At 40.4% G+C, this 23541-nt stretch overlaps 1 protein-coding gene across 10 annotated transcripts in view; it reads left to right on the forward strand.

Moving 5' to 3' along the window:
* Window positions 1–23541, forward strand: part of PATJ (PATJ, crumbs cell polarity complex component) — a 231990-nt gene that overhangs the window by 175704 nt on the left and 32745 nt on the right. For all 10 annotated transcript variants that reach the window (XM_025208661.1, XM_025208662.1, XM_014521711.2 and 7 more), the window contains 2 exons: window positions 20648–20731; window positions 23246–23439. In XM_025208661.1, coding sequence (XP_025064446.1) covers window positions 20648–20731; window positions 23246–23439 — 278 coding nt within the window. The remainder of the gene's footprint in view (window positions 1–20647; window positions 20732–23245; window positions 23440–23541) is intronic.

Below are 23541 nucleotides of genomic sequence, written 5' to 3' on the forward strand. Positions count from 1 at the left end.
AGTCAGAAGCTTTCAGTATACAATTGTAGTGTGCACCCTTCCATTCAGTCTCACCATTAAGAAGGTTAAAAATGCTTTGTAATCTCTTTACGTATGATTATTCCTGGAAATATGGAATCATTAAACAAGAATGTTCAATTACTGTCAGCAACAGAAAACTTAAAGCAGCTGAGAGGAATTCATCCATTTTAAGCAAAAGAAAAAAAATTAGAGCAATGGGCCTAAATGAGTGGTTTTGGTTTGCAAAATATAAGCCATATCTTAGGTTTAAAATTTCACAGCATGTACCTAGAGAGTTTCAGATTCTTGGTCCCATTGATCTACCTTGTAAAATGTCTGTAGGGTTCAGATAAATGGTTCTGTTTCACGTGGAGGTGGGCAAAACTCAGTTAATTTGGTTCGTTCTCAAAATGTCACTGTTTTGGTTCTGTGAAACCGTAGAATGTTTTAGGTTCAAGTCCCTTTATATCAGAGGCTTTCTCCTTCTTTCATGTAAAAAGAGTATGAAAATTACAGGTAGAAGCCCATTGCAAATAATCTGGAATGTAGTTGTGAACATTTCTTATTGTATACATAACATTTCACTGGGAAAGCCAAACAAGAAAAACATAAATGACACTGTGATTTAGCTACAGACCGTGAACTGTATTTCTCTTATTTATTAAAATGTCCAATGAAGAATTTCTAAAGAAAACAATTGATGCACTTAACAACGTACTCCCAGTCATATAGACATTCATCTGTACACAGCAAGTTCTTAAACATGTCTGACTTTCTAGAATTACAAGACCTGGTAAAATAAATTGTAGCTTGTCTTCATGGTACTCATTTTGAGCATTCAAAATCATGTAATACTATTTAGCAATAAATAAGTTGCACTTAATAAACCACAGTCTGACTTGATAATTTACTGTATGAAACCCAAGTTTTTATTTTTTCTTAAGTTATGGATGCACAACCTCTTTTGGTTTCAGTGAGACTTGCATTCACATAACCAGAAGCAAAGTCTCTCACCTTACAAGCTGAAATTCAAAGCTATATCTTCACATGGCATCATCAGGCTTGTACAGCTGATTTCAGTAGAGCTTCTTTATACGAGCTGTTGGCCTGGTTCCCAGTGATGCCATGTTTTGTTTTGTTTTATGAAGGCAAAGTTATGAATGTCTGTATTGAAAAATGAATGACATAAAACCAGAAGTGGGAAGAAGGGAAACACCACTTGGGTTTGTTAGAAAAACCTTTTCTCTAAGATAGAAGATGCAAAGAAAGTGCAAAATACCCACTTGTACTTTACATAGCCCTTGCTGCTTCATCCTTGTCTTTCAACTGAATGAAAGTTATTTTGCCTTTTTTTAAAATATACTTGGTGAATTTACTGCTTATGAGTTATATGATACTCAAAACCATATAAATCTGTCACCGTTTCAGCCCTAGTCAAATGCCAAGAAATTGTAGTGTCCATAGCCCATTTCTTAGCTAGTGAAATAAATGTGAAGACTGTAAACAGCTTCAACATTTTTGCTACAATTTTTTGTTAAAATTAGCTTAAGGGGAGCAAAAGAATGAGAGTACTGTCCTACTTACCCCAGCTTACAAGGCATATAATCAAGGCCTGCTAGCTTGCACTAATGTGATATAATGCTGCAGAAGAAGATAGGAATGAGGTTTTCCTGACTGTGCCACAGAGATATTCTGTCTAGGGACAGGAAAGCAACTGGCCAGCTAAAAGCAAAGCTTACACTTCCTTCCAGATTTGTTCTCTGCCCTATTGAGCTGTAAAGGAAAGCCACTTCACTGGTATACTTTACCTCAGGATAATAGATCATTATAATTTCATATCTTGGGTAATCCAGAGGTCTGTTCCTCTTCCCCTTTGGCTCCCCCACTCCAGCCTACTAGGATGTGTTACCAGGAAGAAATGACAGTAGCGCAGAGACCTTGTCCAATATGTTTTCAGATGCACTTACAGCAAAAGCTGCTAATTACTCACCAGCTGCTCTGATTTTTTTCAGTTAACACTATTGATGCACAAAAACGTTGTGCTTTCAGTAGAAATGTCCATGTTAAAATTACTTTGGAGCTTTTAAGTTCAAAATATATAGCTCTAACTTTACAAATGGTTGATCTAGCAGCCCTGCCAAATATGGGTTCAGTTTTAAAAATGAAATACACTGTGTGACTTTGAAATCATAATCTTTGATAGCTAATCAAAAATCACAAAATAGAGTCACAAAACATGAATTGTAGTTGCAGAAAGGTTAATTTGCTGAGGCGGTCATAAATGAGTATCCTAGCTCCTAAAGATGATGTTAGCTGGAAAGATGATGTTAATATTAAATTTGAAAAACTTGTCTCTCCAGAGAGGCTGAGAGATCTCAGAAGGAAACACTGTAATAGTACAGTGATTTTCAACCTGTGGTCTGTGGACCCCTGAAGGTCTGGTGACTATGTCTGAGGTCCACTGACTATGTCTAAGGGGTCTATGAAAGATGACTATAATCAATCAAAAGTATGTGAATACCCACATTTGCAATTCAAAGGGGTCCCACACCTCCATTTAAATTTTTTAGGGGGCCGCAAATGAATAAAGGTTGAAAACCACGATACTAATAGATTTGGACAACTTTGGGGAGGTCAGGTCTGTCCTTGACAATCATCAGCATTTATACTGGACCTTTTCTCTCCTGTTGGCACTGCCCTAGCATTTAAGCAGGAGCGGCTACTCCTTTTCATTCTGCGGGCTGGTTTTCCTGCTTGTGCCCTCTCAGGGCACGGGCAAATGTATCGGCTTCAAAAGGGGAGATGGAGCTACTGTTCTGGACAGCACCTGGTACCCCATAACCCTTAATTCTGCACAAGCCTATAGAAATACAATTGTGGGAAAACCACTGCAGCTGTAACTCTGCTTCATCCAAGGTTAAAGTTGGGGCAACTTAATGCATTTGTATTGCTGAGAGCTTATGCAGAAGTAATGGTTAGAGCAGCAGGAGCTTCCCCTTCCACTTCCCCTTCCCCTTCCCCTTCCCCTTTTTGAAGCCAGTCCAAATGTACGTTTGTCCATGCCCTTAGCTCATCAGAGAGGTACAATGAACCATCCAGCACATGACTCTTTTTTAAAGCCAGAGGATGCTGGAACTTAGTTGGTTGAAAAGCAGGGCTCCAAATTGGCACAAAGTTTTTAAATGTTGTTTTAAGTGAAAATCAGGTCAAAATCTTTTCAGTAACTCATGAACTGCAAATTCCAAGAAGAAAAAAACACCAAAACATTGTGCTTTTGAAACAAAATAAGCTCTCCGAGACCTTCCAGTTGCTGAATGAAATTAAGTGCCACTGCCAGTGCCAATCATAAAACTGGCAAGAATGTCCTTTTTCACTTAGTAGCTCCAAAGTTGCCACATCCGGCAGAATGTCTCTGGCATATGACACGCACCCCATCCCGCCACCCAGGCTTTCAGAGTCCCCAGCCAGCTCTGCAGATTCTGCATTATATTGGAATGAATGAAGAAGCAACAGACAAATCTCAAAATGGCTGAGATTTTTGTCCTTAATCACTCTTTGATTATCCAATGAAGCAGTTTCTGTATGCAGGGTAATATATATAATATCTGATCCATGTTTTGTAGCAAACTGATGTGTGTAACTGCAGTGATACACTTGCAGTTACACACATCAGTACTTCTTGATCAGGAGTAGTCTCGTCTGAAAACTGAAGTTGGAAACATTCATTTTAATCACCATTAGTTCAAGTGCTCCCCCTGCCATTTTGAAGCGTGGGGACACTAATACATAAGACTCGGGAGGCTGCTGCAACACGGTAATTACAGGCTCCATACTCATGTACAGGCACCCTACATGTCTGAGAGATGTCTGGCAAGGGGAACAAGCCACTGAGAAGCAGGCTTTCATAGAAGTGACTGAAAATCACTTACAGGAACATGCATCAATTGTAAATTTAAGCAAAAAACTATTCAAAACCAGCAGACCATCTCAGAAGTTGATTTCAGGAGCAGCCCTTCTTTCTAAGTGGTTGAAGTCATTGGCTTTTTTCTTCTGGTCTCATCCACTTTAAAACTTTGCGCATCTGTTCTAACTTGTGCAATGCATGGCATACTATAAACTTTCACAATTTTAATTTAATAAAAAGAGAGTGAGAGAGTTAATTTTACATATAGTCCTCGTTTTATTATTCCCCTAAAATGAGCATGTATACTTTTTGAAAAATGTTGGTTTGCTTTGGCATGCAATTCATAGAAACATAGCTCTTTCTATCACTCTAACTTAAGTCATATATTTTTACACTAAACATCTTATTACCTTAGTTTTATTATTTCAAAATCAAAGGAGAGCTTGCAAATGTCTATGACTGCAGACTGAAGGAATGTTAATGAATAGTGCCATTGAATTTTCAGGTTGGGGCTTTTCTGATCTTAAAGAGTATAACTGTAAGCAAAAATATTATGCAAGCTGAATAAAATTTAAATAAATAAGGACCAGATGTAACTATAGAGGCCTATAAAAAGTAATACAAATATTATCCATTTCCTTAAAATAAATCTATATTTTAATATGAAAAATTATATTCATATTCATGTTATGGATTAATCTTTTTTTCAAAGAAAACTTGGCAAGTGAACACAATCTCATGCAAGGGTTTGTACTTAAATGGGAAACAGATTCTTTTTTGACCTTTTGGAGAGAAGTTTTTCAGTATCATGAAATATAAAACATTTTTACATTAACACAGTAATACATTTTTACATTATATTGCCTGTTTTATTACAGTAGTGTTTGGCTTTGCACTTTGGATACCTGTTAATACTTTGTGAATGCTAGCAATTGCAGGGTACTTGAGTCCTAGAAAGGAATCTATACCTTCCATGATACATTAAATGCACTTTTTACATAAGGTAGGCATTTTCTTCAGCAGCTGTTGCTTGAACTGTAGTCCTCTGGGTTAGATTTAGATCAGTGAATTAGAAAACAAATACTTCTATATAGTACAATTTATTTGGTGTAATTTCCTTTGCCTGTAAATATTCAGCAGTTGGCTTTGTTTTAAACATTGGAAAAATCCTTATATTGGGCCAGATTCTTTAGTGACACACTGAATGCAATCAGTTGACTTGCACTGTTATCCAGGAACCACCTTTAAAAATGTAAAGACAATTTTACAAGGCCAGACACAAAATCTGTTTTATTTCTGTTGTTGTGATGATTGATAATGAAGCAACAAAAGGTATTTTATACTGCACTGGACAAGCAAATTGGTCTGTAATCCTCCAGTTGTTATGTGAAAACCCCTCTCTCTTATTCAGCTCTTAACAGATACATTTATTGGGTATTATACACTTAAAACATACTGCCAATTTGTTTGAAATGTGTTGTTCTGCATTAGACAGACAATGTGGTTAATCAACCAAATCAGAATACAATTTTTTCCCCAGGAGACAAGTGAGTATTACAAAAGATTTCTCACATTATCATGTCTGTAGGTTACTGTTCATAGTTTTCCTTGGGGAAATACTGTAGTTCATATAGAACATTTGACACATTAGGTATTCTGAACAAGTAACATCTACTTCCATCTAAGTAACAAGATTATATAGAAGGCAGATAAGTGACAAAAACACTATCTTTGAGAGCCTCTGGGAATTAGTTTCTTTTTAAAAACACTTTGAGTTAAATTTTGAAATGCCGTACTTAATACATTAAGTCTTTAGCCTTATTATTTTAGGCATTTGTTTTTTTCCAGTTTGCTTGCCAAAAAGTTGCCTTTGTTCTACACTCCTTCTCCTATTGTTTGTATGCAAACAGTCAATGAACAGTGCTAACAATTCAGCGGTATCTGTCAAGAAGCAAGGAGCTAAGAGTTTATAAGCCATATGTGTTATACTAATACTATCTTACCTACTTTCTTACTGTTTCCTCTGCCTCTTGATGGTATCTCAGCACTCTCTCTAACCGTGTCCCTTTTCCTTCTCAGCGGTAGGGCAGAAGAAGATGATGTATTGGACAAATAAGCCTTGCAGAAAAGGATTCACCTTTAAAGTGGTCAGAACTTCTTACCTCTGTGGTTGCTACCTTTGACAGTGCCAGTGCGGTAGCTAGGTGTTACGGAGGTTTCTTCTGGTGGGCCCATAGCCATATCTGGCTTAAAGGCTGGAGCAGCTCAATGGAAATAAGGATGAAGTCAGACTTAACTAATATCCATTCTGAGGGGATTAAGGTTTTGGGGGACAGTGCATGTAGGTACCAAGGAATATGACGTGACATAGGAGTTTCTTTTCATGAACTCCTGTTTAGGCCTTCTCCCTTGTCTAGACCAAAGTGCAGGATATCTCTGGTCTTTATTTTTGTCAGCATGCTACACTGCTTCTCTTGCATGCTGTTCTTATTCAGAGAATCCAAGTTGGTCTCCCCTACCCCACACCAACTCTTTGCTTCCATTCCTGCAGGTAGGAGGCCTTGCAGTTCTCCTCCCTGTCTTACTCCTTTCAAACCTCTACCCTGCACTTGGAGGAATCTTGCCTGCAGAAATCAGATGCCCTCCTCCACTCTCTTAATCTGCAAAACACCAGTAAGGGAGGTCACATGAACCAGTTAGGATTGGTATTTTACTTCCGATCTTGGTCGTGGCTGAAATTGAATCTTTTGCAACATCCTGGAACTGGAGCCGTAGTTTTGTGCAGACCCCCAAAATCCATTCTTATCTCCATGCTTCCCAGGTGGCTACTTCTTTTCTGTGTGTTCAAAGGATGACTATCAGTTATCAACAAAATGCCATTTTAGTTTACTAAGCTTTCCTGGCTTTGGTTTTCCTGCCCCATTGTCTCTAGTGTTTGAAATACTTTCCATGGTGGGTTTTGTCAGCTTAAGAGAGAGAAGCTCTCTCTTAGTGTAGATGTAGAAGTAGTGTTCTGAAACACTACTTCTACATCTGAGCAATAGGCTTCCAGAAGCAAAGAACCCAAAAACAGAATGCCAAATCTGTCCCACACGGCATATGCCAGTATGGTCCACATTTAAGAATTTCTAGTGAAACTTTCATGCCATTTTTTGTATTTTTTTCTTCAGTGCAGAATTCACCAGATCAATGATTTTAATGGCTCAGAAGCTGTCATCAACTTTCCATGGTTGTGAAGTTTCAGCCAGAACAACATGAAGATATTGTGTTTGTTTCCTGTGGGTCGCAGAGGTTTGGACCTCAAACTCCTGGGACTCATGACTATTTTGCTTTCATGAGGGAGCCAGCTGATTTCAGAACCCCTCAGACAGACTCCAGAGAGATGTTGCATTTAGAGTGGATGGCTTCTGAGAAGGTCAAAGGAGAAAGCTATCAGCTTCCTTGACCTTACTTTCTCGGTAGCCATCTCGGAGTTCACATCTCAGCCATATTGTCTGGCTGACCCTTGTAATGGGAAGGATAGTGGTCACCAACTATTTGTGAAATCCCTTTATTCAATGTCACTGTTCTTCTTTATGAAGAACCCTCTCATTGGCTACTGTTTACATCATGATTTGTTTCCAGTTTCACACATCTTGATAAACTAGTATCTGGAGTCACTGGGAGATTATTGCTTAAATCATTATAATCAGTGGTGAGATTTTTAGGACCGCTCGTGGTTACTTGTAAGGTTAGGGGGCACAGGCTAATTTTGAAAATTCTGATCTGAAATTCAACTCTTCCATACATGATTATGAACCTAAGCAAACAGGGAGATAGATTTTCAAAGTGCTAGGTTTTCAATAGCCCCATTTAATTCCACTGATTCTTTTTCCTCATGACATAGCAGAAGAAAATCAAAATAATTCCATAAAGTAATTTTTTTTACATCTCCAGAAATGGGGAAGGGACAGTAATTTCCTTTATCATCTTGACTACAGTATAGCTTTATATAGTTTTTTGATATCCCCCAGAAAGTCTAGGTCTTAAGATTTAAGAGTGAAATGTTTTGTTTTTAAAGAATATCTGAAATATGCCTATAGAAATTTGTCCCTTGGAAATGTTCATGTTGGTTAAGTATCAGCTCATATTTGTCATGATAATGTTGTAATCAGAGAAATCAAATAATGAATAATCAAAGGCATAAGTATCTAAAATGATGGGGATGTATAAATACTACTGAAAGTTGGTTTACTTTGTGGAGGTAATCGGTCATAAAATTGGATGCACCTTCAAGTGATTGTCTGCATAGATTCTGCTGTCAGTATGCAGGATCTCATGTATATGACACTGGACTTTTTTGGCAAGCAGTGTCTGTTGGAGCTGTCTTCACTATAGGTGTCCTCATGTCCTGGCTACATATGTTATGAATTAGCTGGGAAAGAGCCCAAGTCATGTTAGAGCTCAGGCAGTGTCTGTGGCCTGGTTAGTAGATATTACTGGTTGGCCTTACTGGTTGGCCATACTGTAGATACATGGGGTAACCATGTGCATCTTGCAACTCTTTTCTCATTGACCACATCCCCATGAGCGTGGACGTTTGATTCCCTGGGAACAACTAGCAGCGACACACCTTGTGCTGCCACCAATTGTTCCCAAGGAACTCTTGTGCTATGTGCCCTCTGGCACATGGCAGGTTACCTTGGGTGGGGTAGGAGAGCCTGGGGCCAGCACTGGGCTGGCCCCAGCAGTCTTACCTGGAGTCCTGGGGGCCTCCTGGGGCTGCAGCAGTAGCGATCCTCCCGCACAGAGTCTGGCTAGCAGCTAGAGTGTGGCTCTGGCCAGCCAGACTCTGGTTTTGAGCAGTGCACGCTGCCCTCACATGCACTGCTCCAGTTTTTTTGTTTTTTGCACAAGTTTTTTTGACCCCAGGATATCCAGGGGCAAAAAAACCCACAAAAAAACAACCCATGCTGCTCCGTTGCAGCATGGAAAGCAGCTAAATGTGTGATATGTGGCACCACAAATGTGACTGCAGTGCCACTTACTGCACAGCTATGCTTGTCTGGATGTGCCTAAGCAGGCTGTCAGATTAGATACCAATTTTGCTAGGGCTGTCTTGAGGGCACTTTTCAAGTAGGAGTTGGTAACTGTTCTTTGCCAGGTGTTGTCCATACAATCTCTGTGAACTGCCTTCCTTCCCCCCGCTTACTGGAGCCCTAATCTTATGAGATTCCCTATTGGCGAAGGAGCTGGAAGCAGTTGAGTCTACACATGGCTCCAACAGGCTCTGATAGCCAGAAAGAATCCAATCTCACTCATCTGGCCATATGCAGTACAGTAGTGGTGGGCAATTATTTCAGCTGGAAGGTCACTAAATGAGTTTTGGGAGCTGTTGAGGACTGCACGCACAAAATGAATGGAGAAGATATTTTAACAAATTATAGATAAAAACTATCTATGCTAAAATCAAACATTACTATAAAATATATTAATTTTATTTAAAAAAATAATTGTGTGTTGATTTACGTTTCTTTGAGTAGTGTATATAGAGGTGAGTGCATAATAGCTCAAAATAGTCTGTCTCACAAGGAAACCAAAACCACCCAGCAGGACATTCAGCCAAGGGAGGATGACCCCTCCCCACAACTCCCCACCCAGCAGAGCTCTCTTACTACCCAGCCTCCCTCCAAATCACAGGGGAGCTCCTGCCTCAGCTCACCCCTGATGTACCCCAAACCCATCAGCCCCCCACCCCTTTCCATCCACGTTTGCCCCCCACAAAGCCTGGGGAGGCCCAGCAGCCGCCTCCAGCCTGCCTCAGCTCCCTGCGAGGGCCATGCAGGCTGTACCCACCTACATCCTGGAGGACCCCCTTCCCCCCGAGGGAGTCCCATCCCCAGGGTGTTGGGGGTAGCCTCACCTGGGTGGATGGGACGGGAGGCAGGGCCAGAGCTGGGGTTGGGACTGGGACTTCATCTGCCAAAAGGTGCTGGGGAAGCTGTGCCACCTCTGGACACAGGTGTAGTGCAGCCACTACACGGTCCTAATGCTGAACGTGACTCTTGTCAACTCTGAGCTGCAGGCAGGTAGGGCGCTGCCGGGGCCTGAGTGCAGCTCACCCAGGAACTGCATCACAAAGCCAGGCAGGCGGGCAGGGCTGCTTCTGTCCATAGATTCATAGATTGAGAGGCTGGAAGGGACCTCGGAAGATCATCAGGTCCAGCCCCCCTGCACCCAGCAGGAAAGACAGGTGGGGTCAAGTGACCCCAACAAGGTGATTTGTCTAGTCTCCTTTTGAAGATCTCCAGGTCCAGCTTCCTCTGCGGCACCAACAGAGGCTGGAGCTGGAGCTGCCACCCATGCTGCCTGGATATTCAGTTGGTGGGCCAGATACGGCCCATGGCAGTATTTTGCCCACCCCTGCAGAGCAGGAATCTAAAAAAAAAGTATCTTAAGGAACTACTGTTAAGATAGGGTAAGTAATTGTTCTTTTGCTGTAATTTCCCTTTGGCTTCAGGACATTCCCTTTATCTTTTATTCTGGATCTAATAGCTTGGACCCTTTGAGATTGTAGAAATCAAAAAACATCCTGTTTAACATGAAGCAATGCTATTTGTGTGTCATAGCATATACTCTGGGTCTTTCTGTCACACATGAGAACTATTAAATAGTACTTTCCTTCCTGATTTGTGCAGTGTTCCCAGATAAATGTAGCATATGTTGTCAAAATATTCAGTGATTAAAGCAACTGGTTTCCGGCACTTAATTGGTGGGGAAAAGGGCAGTATTTTCTAGCAACTTCATACATTTATACCAAGACTTTAAAGAACCACTCGCTTGATATTTTGGAATCCTTTTTTTTTTTTGCACTCACGATATTTGTGATTTTTCGCTAAACTATATAGTGGATTATCATACCACTTAAAATAAATAAGAGCAGCAAGAACCTGGTAGTCAATTAATACAAAAAGCAAATAGGGAGTGAAACTATTAAGGACATGACTTTTCAATAGACCTTAAAGTTTTTCTCCTTAAATAAAATAACTTAAAGAATTTGAGAAGCATGAAACATCCTCAACTCTCTTTGAAGTCAGTGGGAAATTCGGATGATCATTAGGTCAGAAAATTGTACTAAACATACAGTGTTTGTGTTCAGACTTCAGAGTAATATTTTTCTGACTGCATGATTTTAGAAAATGGAAAACAGTGCAGACAAAAAAATGTTTATATTATGTATTTATATGTATTATGTGTACATGGGTATATATCTACACACTCTCTAAATCTCAGGGCATGTGCACATGAGCAAATTACCTTGAGGTTAAAGGAAGTGAGTCTTTACTGAGGGTCAGCTGCTGCATGGGAGCTGCCTTTGGAGTAGCTGTCTCCCCAAAAGAGATCTTAACAGGTTTGCTTTCATTTTCCATGGTGTAAAACTATACACTAACAGATAGTTGCTACAGACCAGCTGACACACAGAAAAGCCCGTCACCCTTTTATCTCTCAGTAACAAAAATAGACCAAAAGAAAATAATTGTTACAATCTTCTGTCTTCTGGTGGCCGGCCTATGGAAGTTGAAAACTCTGAACTCTGTTTCTACTGAGTATAGTTTGACATCCTTCCTGGTAGACGTGTGATTGTGTTTCAGTAGCTATAGATCAAAGCTTTTGTCCCTGGGTCCTAAGATGTGTTATGGCATATATTTATGGTACTTTTATCCATTAACAGATCATTACAGATGGGCACACAGTTGTTGGAATGAGAGAGTGCATAAGACATCTGTATAGCATTTTTGGAAAGTCTAAGTTTCTTTTAATATATTAGCTGCAATAGTGATAATAAAAATCCCTAACTAATGTAAGTACTTCTCATAATTTGACATGGGCAAAATAATATTAAGTAACATCCTGAGCAGGGAAGCCTGATCAAAGCCCAAGTCAATGAAAATAATATCGCTGGATTCAATATGCTTTACACCAGGCTCAGAAATGAGAGGAGCAATTTCTGTTTATCTTAAAACTGAGTTAAGTAAGTCTCATCTCATATTTATACTTATGTGCTGTTTTAAAATATTTTAGTCTGCTTGAAGGATCCATTGATTCAAATCGTTTTAGATCTGCTTGACAAGCCTGATGAAAATCACGTCACTAAATTAATAATGAATGCTAGCTAAGAAAAATAAGATTTTGGCAGGTTGGTCTAGAAATTTCCTTTATCAGAATAAGTAGGTAACTCACAATGTTCTTTTCTGTTGCAGTATATTGTGAATGTAGCCTACTCAGGTTTTTAACACATGCAGGTTTAATAGTTAACCAACCACTTTTTACAAATAATTGACATTGGTGGTTCATACTGATAGTGTTTGATGCTTTTTGGACGTGCTTCAGAGAATGAAGTTCATCTTGGTATTACATAGATCTTTCGAGATTTCTGTGTACTAAATGTTCATTTGGAAAGCTGGTAACTATGACTTGGTTGGACTGTTTTAGGAAGAGTCGTGAATGCTATCTTTGGATAGATGTTCTCTGATCATGTTTTAATTTAACTTCATTAAAGGAAAGCTAAGGTTGACAAAATTGAGAAATGTAAAAATTAAGACTATGCAGCCTTAATTGGACCTCCTTTGCATATGCATTACAATTTTGTTTAATTACATAATCCTCTCTCCCCTTCCATTAAATTTGTGTTATTCAAGACCCAGGATAGATGCTGTTCACTTAATGAGGAGCTAATATTTTGTTTTATCCTCCTGGTTCAGTGTGAGACTTTAGGCATTATTTACTGCATATTACCCTGCAGCAAAATCAAAGCTTTTAATTTCCCCAAGGGCTCTCCTGTAGTCCTCATCACTGCAGCATCTGAATTCTTCACAAAATTATTGAATTTATCTTCACAATACCTTTCTGACACAAGATAGTTTATTCTCCCTGCTTTGCAGATGAGTATCTGAGGTACAGAGAGCACAAAGTCAAAGTTGTTCACTGATTTTGAGTGGCTGCTTTGGGATGCATACAGCCTATTACAGTTTCTTTTTTTGGGAGAACTTAGCATTATTATATCACTTTATATGTTCAAAGCACAACTTCCATTGTTTTCAGTCACGTTTGCAAGTCCTCAGCACTTCTGCAAACTGGACTTCAGGTGTCTAAGTTAGATAGCTAGAAGATAAGAAAGACAAAATTAATGACAACTGTGAAAAATGGGATTTAGGTGACTTGCCAGTGACAGAAGCACAATTAGAATCCAGTTCTGTGGGGCTACAAGCCATTGCTTAGCTGCAAGCATGTCCTTTTACATAGTCCACGTCTTCCATTTTCTGGAGTAAAAGGACAGGAATCCTATAGCAAAGAGCTTCTTCAGTGCACAGATTCATCCTGTACACTGAGGAGGGCCTATGGAAAAATATAATGTGCATACACAGAAGAGGGACAGAATAAAGTGGTGCAAACTGTTCTTCATTGGAGTCAGACAGCTTGCTTTTCTGTGCTGCCAGGTTGCTATCATGGGGCAGAACACTGAGGATACAGTAAAAGCAGTCTTCCAGCTTTTAGTTTCTGTGCTTGCTGTTTCTAGAAGCTGGGAGTGGCAACTATAGGGGGGAAAAATCCATCTTGGTCTCTGCAAACTTCAGTGGGACACAGAGACATTTGTTAGACGATTTACCTGTTAGATGTAACATCTCTACAGAGCATGTGCAAAATACGATTTTATCAAAAGCCTAGAATTTGACTTTGGGTCGTTTTCTATGAGAACAGCAAAAGTAGCGTTCCTGACGTGAAGGCCAGATTTCAAGTTCCTCCTCTGAATTTGCTTTTGCAAAATGATTTTGCAAACTTTTATTTTAATTTGGACAAAATAGCACATTTTTATCTACCATCATTTGTAGACATAACGGAACCATATCTGCTGAAGCTTTCCCAAAGAAATCAGCCTGAGACAGGCATCCAACATGGAAAAAGTCTGCATGAATACTTACATTTTGTAAGCCACTGAAAACTGTGTCTTGTAATGAACAGTAGCAGGCAAAGTTAGCTATACACAGTGCTACCATCTGTCTTGAAAGTGTATAGCTTGGTAATAGCTGTACTGTCACAGGTGTGGTGAAGGTAATATTAACTCCAGAGCAGACCCCTTCAAATACATGTTACCACAGTTGCATGTTGCCTGTAGTAGGTTAGGAGTTAGCTCAGCACAGTTCTTTATTTTCCGGCACACTCGTGCCTCACAGGAAACACCATAAATATAAATCACCAAGTCAGCAAAAAAAACATAAATGTAATCCATAAGGTGTTAACTCATGCTCTAGGGTCTTTTCCCAGATCCTGAGAGGGTGACTGCAGTGCCATGCTGTTGCTTCAGCCCCACAGCCTTCCTCGTCTCTTTCTAGAGCAAGTTCCATGTCTCACTGGGGTCTTTTCCCAGAAACTGAGAGTCCCTGGCTTGGTGTTGCAGCTAATAGCCACGAACTTCTCTGTCTCTGACTCTTACAGTCTTTCACTCTCCATTCCCCTAGCTCTCTTCTCCCCTGGAGCTTTTTACTTTCTCTGGGCCAGCCAGTTATCCTTATTGGTTGGCCCAGTCCTCCTGGGCAGGCCTGCAATTAGATTCTCACTGCGTGCAGCTTCGTTGTAGCCTCTGCAAGCCAACTGCCTAATACACCCAGCAAGCATGTAGCCTACTACACATCCTCCCCACCAAGGGGGGAACCCTCTTCAGTTTTTTTTTATTTCCCCTCCTCTCTTCTTGGGAGAAGGAGTCCAACTTCACTAATTCCAGCCCCGGGCAGTGGGGTATTGTTCCCAGTCTCTATCCATCCTCCCGGTGTTTCCAGCCCAGGTCTTTCAGCTCTACCCACTGAGCCCTTGGCTCTCATTGCTGTCCCCCTTGGACTCTGGGCTGCTTGGCCTTGGTTTCGCCTCTCATGAACACTAGCCTGAGCTTTTCTGGCTTCAGGCCATAGCTATCACCTTCCTGGATCCAGCTGCTCAATCTCACTTTCTCTGGCTTAACCTTAGTTAGCCCTCAAGCACTGTGCCCCCAGGGTACTTACTGCCTTAAAGCTATTCGTAGCTAAACCTTGTGTGCCCTCTAGTACCATGTGACCTTTTCCTCCCCTATTAATCACAGCTGGTCCTCTGGTGTAACACTTAACAGTAAATGCTAGCCCTCTGGCTATATACCAAAATCCCCACTCTGGGTCTCCTCCTAGACCATATCTCCCTGTAAGCCCTCATCTCCTGTCTTGCAGTTCCCCAGGGCCACTTAGTCTCAGTCAGTCAGTCCCTCTGCTGCAGCCTTCTTACCCAACTGCTTTTCTCCTTGCTGCCTCTTAAACTTTGCCCTTTCCTGTGTGGCAATTCTTTAGTCCCCCACAGGGTTGCCAGGGTTGTCTGAGGATAAGTCTACTCTTCCTTGTTGAGGTTTCCTCTTTAAGCCATAGAAGCCCTCTTGTTCCCTGTTAAAATCCCCACCCCCTTTTTACAACTCATGGGGGGGTGTTTTAGAGGTTCACATTCCTCTGGCCCCTCTTACTAACAACATAGACACAGGTTATCAGTCCTACCAGACTGGAGTCTCCCAATTACCTGCTTCCATGAGTGCCTCCTCTAATTTGGGACCAGCCTCCCACCTGTACTCTGTATTGCCCCGTGAGCAGGATATTTATCTCTTTTTTCATGGCTGTAGCAGGTGGTGTTACTGTTTTCTCATCTGGCTTCAGCTCTTTCTCAGTCATCTCTGGGGACTTCCCTGGGGGTCTTGACTTTTGTTGTCCTTCACGTTGTGGGTGAAGGACAACAAAAGGGGTTCCATCTGTAGTCTCTGGCATTGGTTCCTGCTGGGGTCCACTGATTTCCCATAGTGACCCACAGGACCCCTTCTTTGCCCTGCAGCTTCCCCACCCCTGTGCTTGCCCAGTGAGGTTTACTCCCCACTTCTGGAAACTCCTTAGTCTTTCTTGAGGTCTTCTCCCCCTGCCTGACCTCCACAACTCCCTTTCTGGGTCTACACAACCTGCCCCATGGGTGTGGTAGTTCCTAGGTCTGTCTGTCTGTCTTTCTCTGGGTTCACTTTTGGGTTGTGGTCCTCTACCTGCTCAATCTCTGTCCCCTCCGCCTTCCTCTGCCCAGAGGGCTCTGTATCTCTTTTTGTGGCTATGGCACAGTGGCAGACCTCCCTTGGGCCACTTCCCACTTGGCTTCCAGCTGTAGGATTTGCCATTTTAAAGCCACCACCTCTGCCTCTCTCTATTTCTGGTGGTGGTGCTCAACCTCCATCTGCTCTAGGAGCCTTTGTCTCTCTTCCCAAAAGGCCACGGACTAACTGCTGAGTTTGGTCAATTCCTTTCTCAGCCCTTCTATCTCCTATATATGCCTAGACTCCAGTTTCCATTGTAGGTGGTCTGCCTGCTCATCTGCAAAGAGCTGTGCCTTTAACTGTTCACGTTTCAGCTTCTCTGTGTGATCAACCTCCCCACACTTCTTCTGGGAACTCAGCCATTTCTCCAGGTTGTCTAATGTCCCTTCCTGCATGCACTGTTGCTGTTCTCTCTGGAACTGCTGCATCTGCTCTGTCACAAAATGCTGCTGCTGCTTCAGTCCCTTCAGCAGAGCTCCTGTCTCCATGCTGGAGTTCATTCTGCCCGCATTCTCCACCACCTGTAGCTGGTTTGGAGTTAGAACAGTTCTTTATTTTCCTGGGCACATTTGCTTCACAAGAAACACTATAAACATAAACCAGTAAAAACAAACAAGCATAGACAGAGCCAAGAAAGAGTTCTCAAAACTTAGGATCTTTTTCCAGATCCTGAGAGGGCAACTCTGGCTCCGTACTGCTTCCTCAGCACTACAGTTTTCCCCCTCTCTTTCTAGAATGAGTTCCCTGTCGCAGTGGGGTCTTGTCCCGGAACCTGAGAGTTCCTGGCTCAGTGTTGCCATTAGCCATGAAGCTCTCCGCAGCTCTCACTGTCTTTCACTCTCAGTTCCCCAGTCTCCCTTCCCTGGGAGCTTTTTACTTCTTCTGGGCCAGCCAATTATCTTTACCAGCTGGCCCAGTACTCCTGGCCAAGCCTGCAATTAGATTCTTGCTGCCTGCAGCTGAGCTGTAGCTTCTGCATGCCAGCAGTCTGCTATACCCAGCAAGTATGCAGCCTGTTACATGACTCCTCGTGATTTGTCTATAGACTGTCTCTTTATTCCAGTACACATTTATCTCCACTACTGCAGTCCTTAAAATATAACCTCCAACAGGGAGGAGGGACTGTCTTGCTGTGTGCTTGTATGATGCCTAGTACATTGGAGTCTAAACTTTATCGGGGAGTGAGAATACAACTTAAATAGAAAAAGTATTAACCTGGCCTCAGTTAGTTTCACAGTCAGCAATGATAGCAGATACCAGACCTCCTCTGTTGAGACCTGTTTTGCTGTCTGTGCCCTGTCTTCTTTCTTTCCCTTCTCTGCCTTCCACATTATGCTGATGTTTGCAGAACTTTCTGCTTTCCCATACTTGTACCTTATTGTGATTGCAGTCTTGAGGCCTTTGTTCATACCTACTGGGATTCTTGTGCTCATACTATATTATTGCCCAGTAACAGTATGAGAAACTGCATTCAGTACTCTGGAGTTTAAACTTTTTTCCCAGATGGTCTGTTGTGTGTATCTGGTACATTTCCTCATTTCTGTTGGTGTCATGAGTATAATTTCTGGGCAGAAAAATTTGTCTCACAAGATTGTTCACAATTTTTCCATCTTAAATCTCATTTTCACAAACCAAAAATCTGCAAAACTTCCAGTTGATTGAAACGCTTCCTTTGTGTAATTTCCAAATATGATTTCAAAATGTTAGTTTCAATTGTAGCTGTCTTTACTGGGGTTTTTATGGTAATTTATGTTTTTTAAGTAAAAGGTCATTTTTAAAACAATTTTTTTTTTGTCAAAACATGTTATTCTACCAATTTGGAAATGCTTGTAAAATAAGAAATTCCTCAGAAGTGACTCTTCCTCCTCAGACTTCCAGTTTTGATAGTTTGGCATTGTCTGGCGAGTTTTATTGAAGAATTCCTGGCCAGCTCTTACAAGTCGGGTGCTGATATGGACTGGAGACTCGCAGGACTCGCTGTCCTCACACTGTTTCTTGATGACTACATGCTTTGGCTGCGTGCTGAATCCACAGGTGCAAACAGAACTGATTGGAATAAGTAGATCTGTGCTATTCTCAAATCTCTCTGGATTCTAGAATCTGCAGCTGCAGTGAACCTGCTGGTATCTAACTGTACAATTTTAAAATGTAATTAACATTTTGGTTGGTTTCAACACAGGCTGGATTATCAGAGGGGTGGATGAAGGAGTGGGAGAAAATTATTCTCATTATTAAAGCAGACTGTTGGGAGGTAGCGCAGTCTTGCTGGCCATAGTGTCAGAAGTTTTGTGTTCTATTTGTGGCTGTTAACACTGATCTGTTCTGTGGCTTTGGGCAAGTTATTTCACAGCCATTCATCTACTAGTAAAACTGGAAGTCTGATACTGCTCTTATTTTAGTAAGTGCTTTGAAACCTTCAAGTATAAAGAACTTTAAGAGAACTAATGCGTAAGGGGACTGGGCTCCTACTACATGGTTTTCAGCCTTCTTTCAGAACTTACTGCTGAGATCTGCGACCCATTTCCGATTAGAAAATGTTTGTCAGCATTATCCCACTAGTTTTCTCCAAGATGAAAGGCACATTAGATCATTTTTTCAGCAGATATAAAACCTGGAAAGAAAAAAAAAAAAGATTAAATCAGAGGTTTTGAGGCACTGACTGCTGAAATGTAAATGAACATGTTGTCCCTTAGTTCCTTGGGTGGTAGCTGCTTCATTTCCTCAAAACCCTACAGTTGCCATTGGTATTGTTCCTTTCAATCAAAGTATTCTTTTGATTTTTTTAATTATCTTGGTAACTTGATTACAAAGCTCAGTGTGCTTTTTCCTTCCTTTATGCAGATTAAAATCTCTCTTTTGCATCAGGGATACTTGTATCAACTGTAATCCATTTGTGATTAAAACCCTTCAAAGTTTTTTTTTTTTTCTGGATTAATGGTATAAGTGTATCAAAGACTAGGGCTTGACAATGACGCTGTGCTTCAGTAACAGCTGAGTGGTTGTAAATTTGAGTCCATATCATCAAAGCAAAGTGTAGTGGGATTGAAACAGAGGAAAGTTCTCAATGGTTGTCTTGATCACAGGATTAGCTTCAGGGCATATGATTTTTCTTTCCGTTCAGGTTACACCATGTATGCCACTAAAGACGCATGAAGTTAACTCATGTCATGTCCCCTTGTGATAAGTCATGTAGTTACACAGCATCTAAAAACATGTATAAAATACAAACATGCTTTATGTTCTCTCGTCTGCACTACAAATCAGGGTTTTGACTTTTGCTGTTCTCAAGCCTTTTTCTTCAAAGGATTTCAATTGGTTGTGTATTGGAATGGTAGTGTATTGGAGGTGGAAGGACTTTTGGAAAGATATTACTTTGGTAGACTTGAGTGTCATCTGATATATGCATATCAAACTGTGGTTTGCCACACATGATTATCAACTACAGACTTTAAATTTCCATTGCAGTGGATGATTCTTTGAGGTTCAATGTTTGGAAAGGAGAGAAGCACATTTTATACTATGAAGTGGCATGTATTTCTGAAGACAGGGGCCAGTTGTCAGCAGTAGCGTATCTATAAGTGGGCGAGTGGGGCATCAGCCCTAAATTCCAAATTCAAGGGTGAACCACAATGGCAGCGCCCGAGGAGTCCATACCATGGCGCTGGTGCAGCCAGTGTGCAGTGAGCCTGTGCCACGGCTATAGCAGCTCAAGCCCATCCTGCCGCAGCAGCAGCAGTGGGAGAACCCAAGACCTGGCAGATAAGACTCCTCCAACCACCCGGTCTCCAGCGGTTGGAATAATATATCTATCCCCGTATATCTGTCCGTCTCCCTGCTCCCTGTTCCTCCCTGCACAGGGCATCAAAGGAGCTCACTAGGCCTCTGGTAATCAGTATCAGAAATGCCTTCTGTTGAGCATTCACCTATATGCTTCAGGGGAAAAAATAAAACAATGCAAAAGCAAAATGCTAGGAAAAAGAGAACAGTATGTTCTCTCTAATGCTTTTCCTTTAGAGACATCTACTGCTGGCAATAAGATTATATCACTGAAACCTTCCCTGAAGCTACATCTGCCACTGCCTACATTTTCCAACCTCAGTAATAAACTAATACTTGCCAGTGTTCATTTCTTCTGGCTTTCATTTCTCAGATTGAACCAACGCTATTTACCACAAAGCATCAAGTTTGCACTTAACGTTGAGCATCTATGCCAAGCCCTTAAAAATATTCATAACTCTGAAGAATCTGGTTTTAAATTATATCATAAAAAGTAAATGAGATTAATATACTAGTTCACACAGAGTTCATATATTGCTGATGCCAGCATATAAACACAATAGAAGTCGCATAAGAAGTACTAGGCAAGACTACTCTGAAGTGGTGAATAAAATCTTTTTAACCAAAATATAGATTGTTGATAAAAGGTTATGACAGAAATTTTCTTACACGCAAATATTTAAAACCTATGTCATTTTCTTTTTGTCTTCACATCAACTAGCACATGGAATGCTGTGTCTTTTTAATATATTGGCGCTAAATTATGAACTGCATGCAGTGGGTCAGTAGCCATCACTTCTAAGAAATGTTTGCAATGCAGAAGTAATGCAGATATTTAATTCCCACAGGATGCTATAGTTATTCATGAAGTTTATGAAGAAGGCGCAGCAGCTAGAGATGGCCGACTTTGGGCTGGTGATCAAATTCTTGAGGTAAATCTGCAAATCTTATTTAAATGTCTTAATGTTTAACATTAAATTGATTTCTGAAAAAGCCCTTAACTACTTGGAAGATTCTGGTGTGTGTAACGTTATATATCAGTTACCGTATGATCTTGAGGATTGTTTTCTCTAAAAAAAAGAACAGCAATAAGAAATGCCCAACAAATCATATTTTATGTTACAATTGGTGACTGTATTCAATTTGATCAGACAAGATGTGTCTTGAATTACATGATTCAGCTTCCATGTACAGTAATTCAAAAGCATTCATCTGGTAAATCTTTTATTTAGAAGTCCCTACCGATACAGTGTTACTTTCTTATGTTCATGTCCTCCTTAATCTTGTTGTAATACCCTTCAGCATTAGTACATTTTGAAAATTAGTAATATAAATAATCAAAGGCATAATATTTTTCTCACATTTCATGCAGTCTTAGTGTCTAGCCTAAAACCTAGGAAACATTTAAGGGGAATGCTGAAAAAAAACGAAGCGTCTATTTTTGATGTGTTGTCTAGTGGCTTGCATGTCCTCAAACGTAGGTATCAATCCTTTAAATTTAAAGTGCTCTACGTTACAGAAAACAATACAAATAAGTACATGCTTGAAGAGTCATTTCAGAATATTCATAGATGGTCTGTGATGGGTAGGTAGTGTGTGGTGTAAAACCTTTTTGGCAGTATTTGTTTCTTTAACTAAAGGGATTTGATTGACTAGATATTAAAAGAAAAAAGTTATGGTGAACGTATGAATTTCTTTCTGTAACCTTGTGCAAGAAAAGGGCCGACAACAGAACTGTTTTTCTTTTCCCCCCTCCCTCAGAGACGAATATAAATACAAGAATGGAATACAGACGGCAAAGAGTTAAGAAAGGGAGGCTGTTGACTGCAAAATTAAGCTTAAGTCAGCCTATGGTGGTTCTAGTGCAGCTGTTTACAGTGCCTCTCTGTCAAAACAGGACAAATTCCCAGCACACCCATTACAGGGCTAGTGCATGGGGTTAGAAAAATAGCGAGGAGTACCTAGGGAGTTGTCTTTACAGCTCTTTCACAGAAAATATTTTTTTAGTATTCAGACTATATATTTTTTTTTCATTTTAAAACAAGTGTGTCTTCACAAAATGAGACCACGAAGCATGTAAAAAAAATGGACAAGGTTAATGAATTCTTTAGCAGCTAATCAGGAAGCTGCAGATCTTTTGATGTCATAATCTTTGTATGAATTGTTTCTTTTAAAGCTCACCTGGTGAGGCAAATGTACAACAGTGCTGACTTCAGATAAGCCTAATTCAATCTGTTTCATACAGACGCATGGAAAGAAAAATACAGTGATGCAGCATATACATAATATATTCATCCTATCTAGAATTCACGCGTTTAAAATATTTGATGACTAAATTGTTTTTGTATAGTTAGAAAAATCAAGAAATTATTTTTTCTTTTTTTTTAAATTTATTGCATTGTATTTTTGTATTTATAGTATTATATTATTAGATATTTTCTGATCCCTATGAAACTTTTTTTTTTATATCCAAGCTTTTTTTATATAGTTGGTGGTAGACTAAGGCACAGAACAGAAGATACATTCAGGGATGTGGCTATAGATGCTAGGTTTGGCTATAACTGGAATCTGAGCTTTGAGTTGCAAGAGTTTTTTAATACTTCCAAATTTGACCATAACTATTGCAGCCTTGACTTTTGGCCTGATTATTAACAGAATGCTCTCATGCTACTTTAAGAGAAGTTTAACTGCAACCTCTAGTAGTGGTCTTGTGTGCCATCTATTGGAACAAAATAAAATAATCATCTCATAACAGCCTCTTTTAGCTTAGAGATCATCATTTTTCTGTAAATTTACATTTGAAAATACTGAAATCTGCTAGTAAGAGTTGGAGAAAATTATGCTCGCCACAGAAATGGTCCAGTTCCCAGCCAACTTAGGTGGGTTATTTTTTTGTTTGTCAACGTTGTGATCTTGGAGGGGAATTAAAGTTAAGCATTACTTACAGAAAAGAAAAAGCAGGAGAAATGTGTGTACAGGGGATCAGGCATTACTTCCACCTCTAAAATGAAGGATGAGAGTGGTTTTATAGTTAGAAGTGAATGCTCTTAAATTGTGGCTACAGTAGGCAAGAGTGAATTCTACAAAATCACCATTTTGCACAATTGGTAGCATTTTTAATCATGAGGACCCAGGACAGAGCTGCCTCCCCCTCAAGCTGGGCAGAAGGCAGGGCAGCATGGCACCTTGGACACTAACTTGTTCAGAGAAGCCTAAGCTTAAAGTACCCAGCTTTTAGCTTGACTTCAGATTAGCACAACTAACTACCTCTCTCCACATGTTGAGGGGACTGGCACAGAACACTGTGACAATGTTGACTCTTGCAAATGCCATAGAGAGGCTAACGAAATAATTTAGGCCAACATTTTCTTGCCTAAGTACTCGGATATTGAGATGACAAAAAGCCAACTATATGCCTTAGAAAACTTATTATTTGGTTATTTCAGGTGAATGGAATTGATTTGAGGAATGCTAGTCACGAAGAAGCTATCACAGCCTTGAGACAGACACCTCAGAAGGTACAACTGGTTGTTTATAGGGATGAAGCTCAGTATAAGGATGAAGAGAATTTGGAGATTTTCTATATAGATCTACAAAAGAAAACCGGCCGAGGACTAGGGTTAAGCATTGTTGGAAAACGGTAAGATTTGCTCTTTATAGTCAGATCTGCATTTGGAATTAGAGTTGTATTTTTGCCACATGAACAATTATAAGCCACTAATTTGAATGTGAAGTAAGAAAG

Source organism: Alligator sinensis, unplaced genomic scaffold (assembly GCF_000455745.1).
Source record: "Alligator sinensis unplaced genomic scaffold, ASM45574v1 scaffold588_1, whole genome shotgun sequence".
In the NCBI taxonomy this organism is placed as follows: Eukaryota; Metazoa; Chordata; order Crocodylia; family Alligatoridae; genus Alligator; species Alligator sinensis.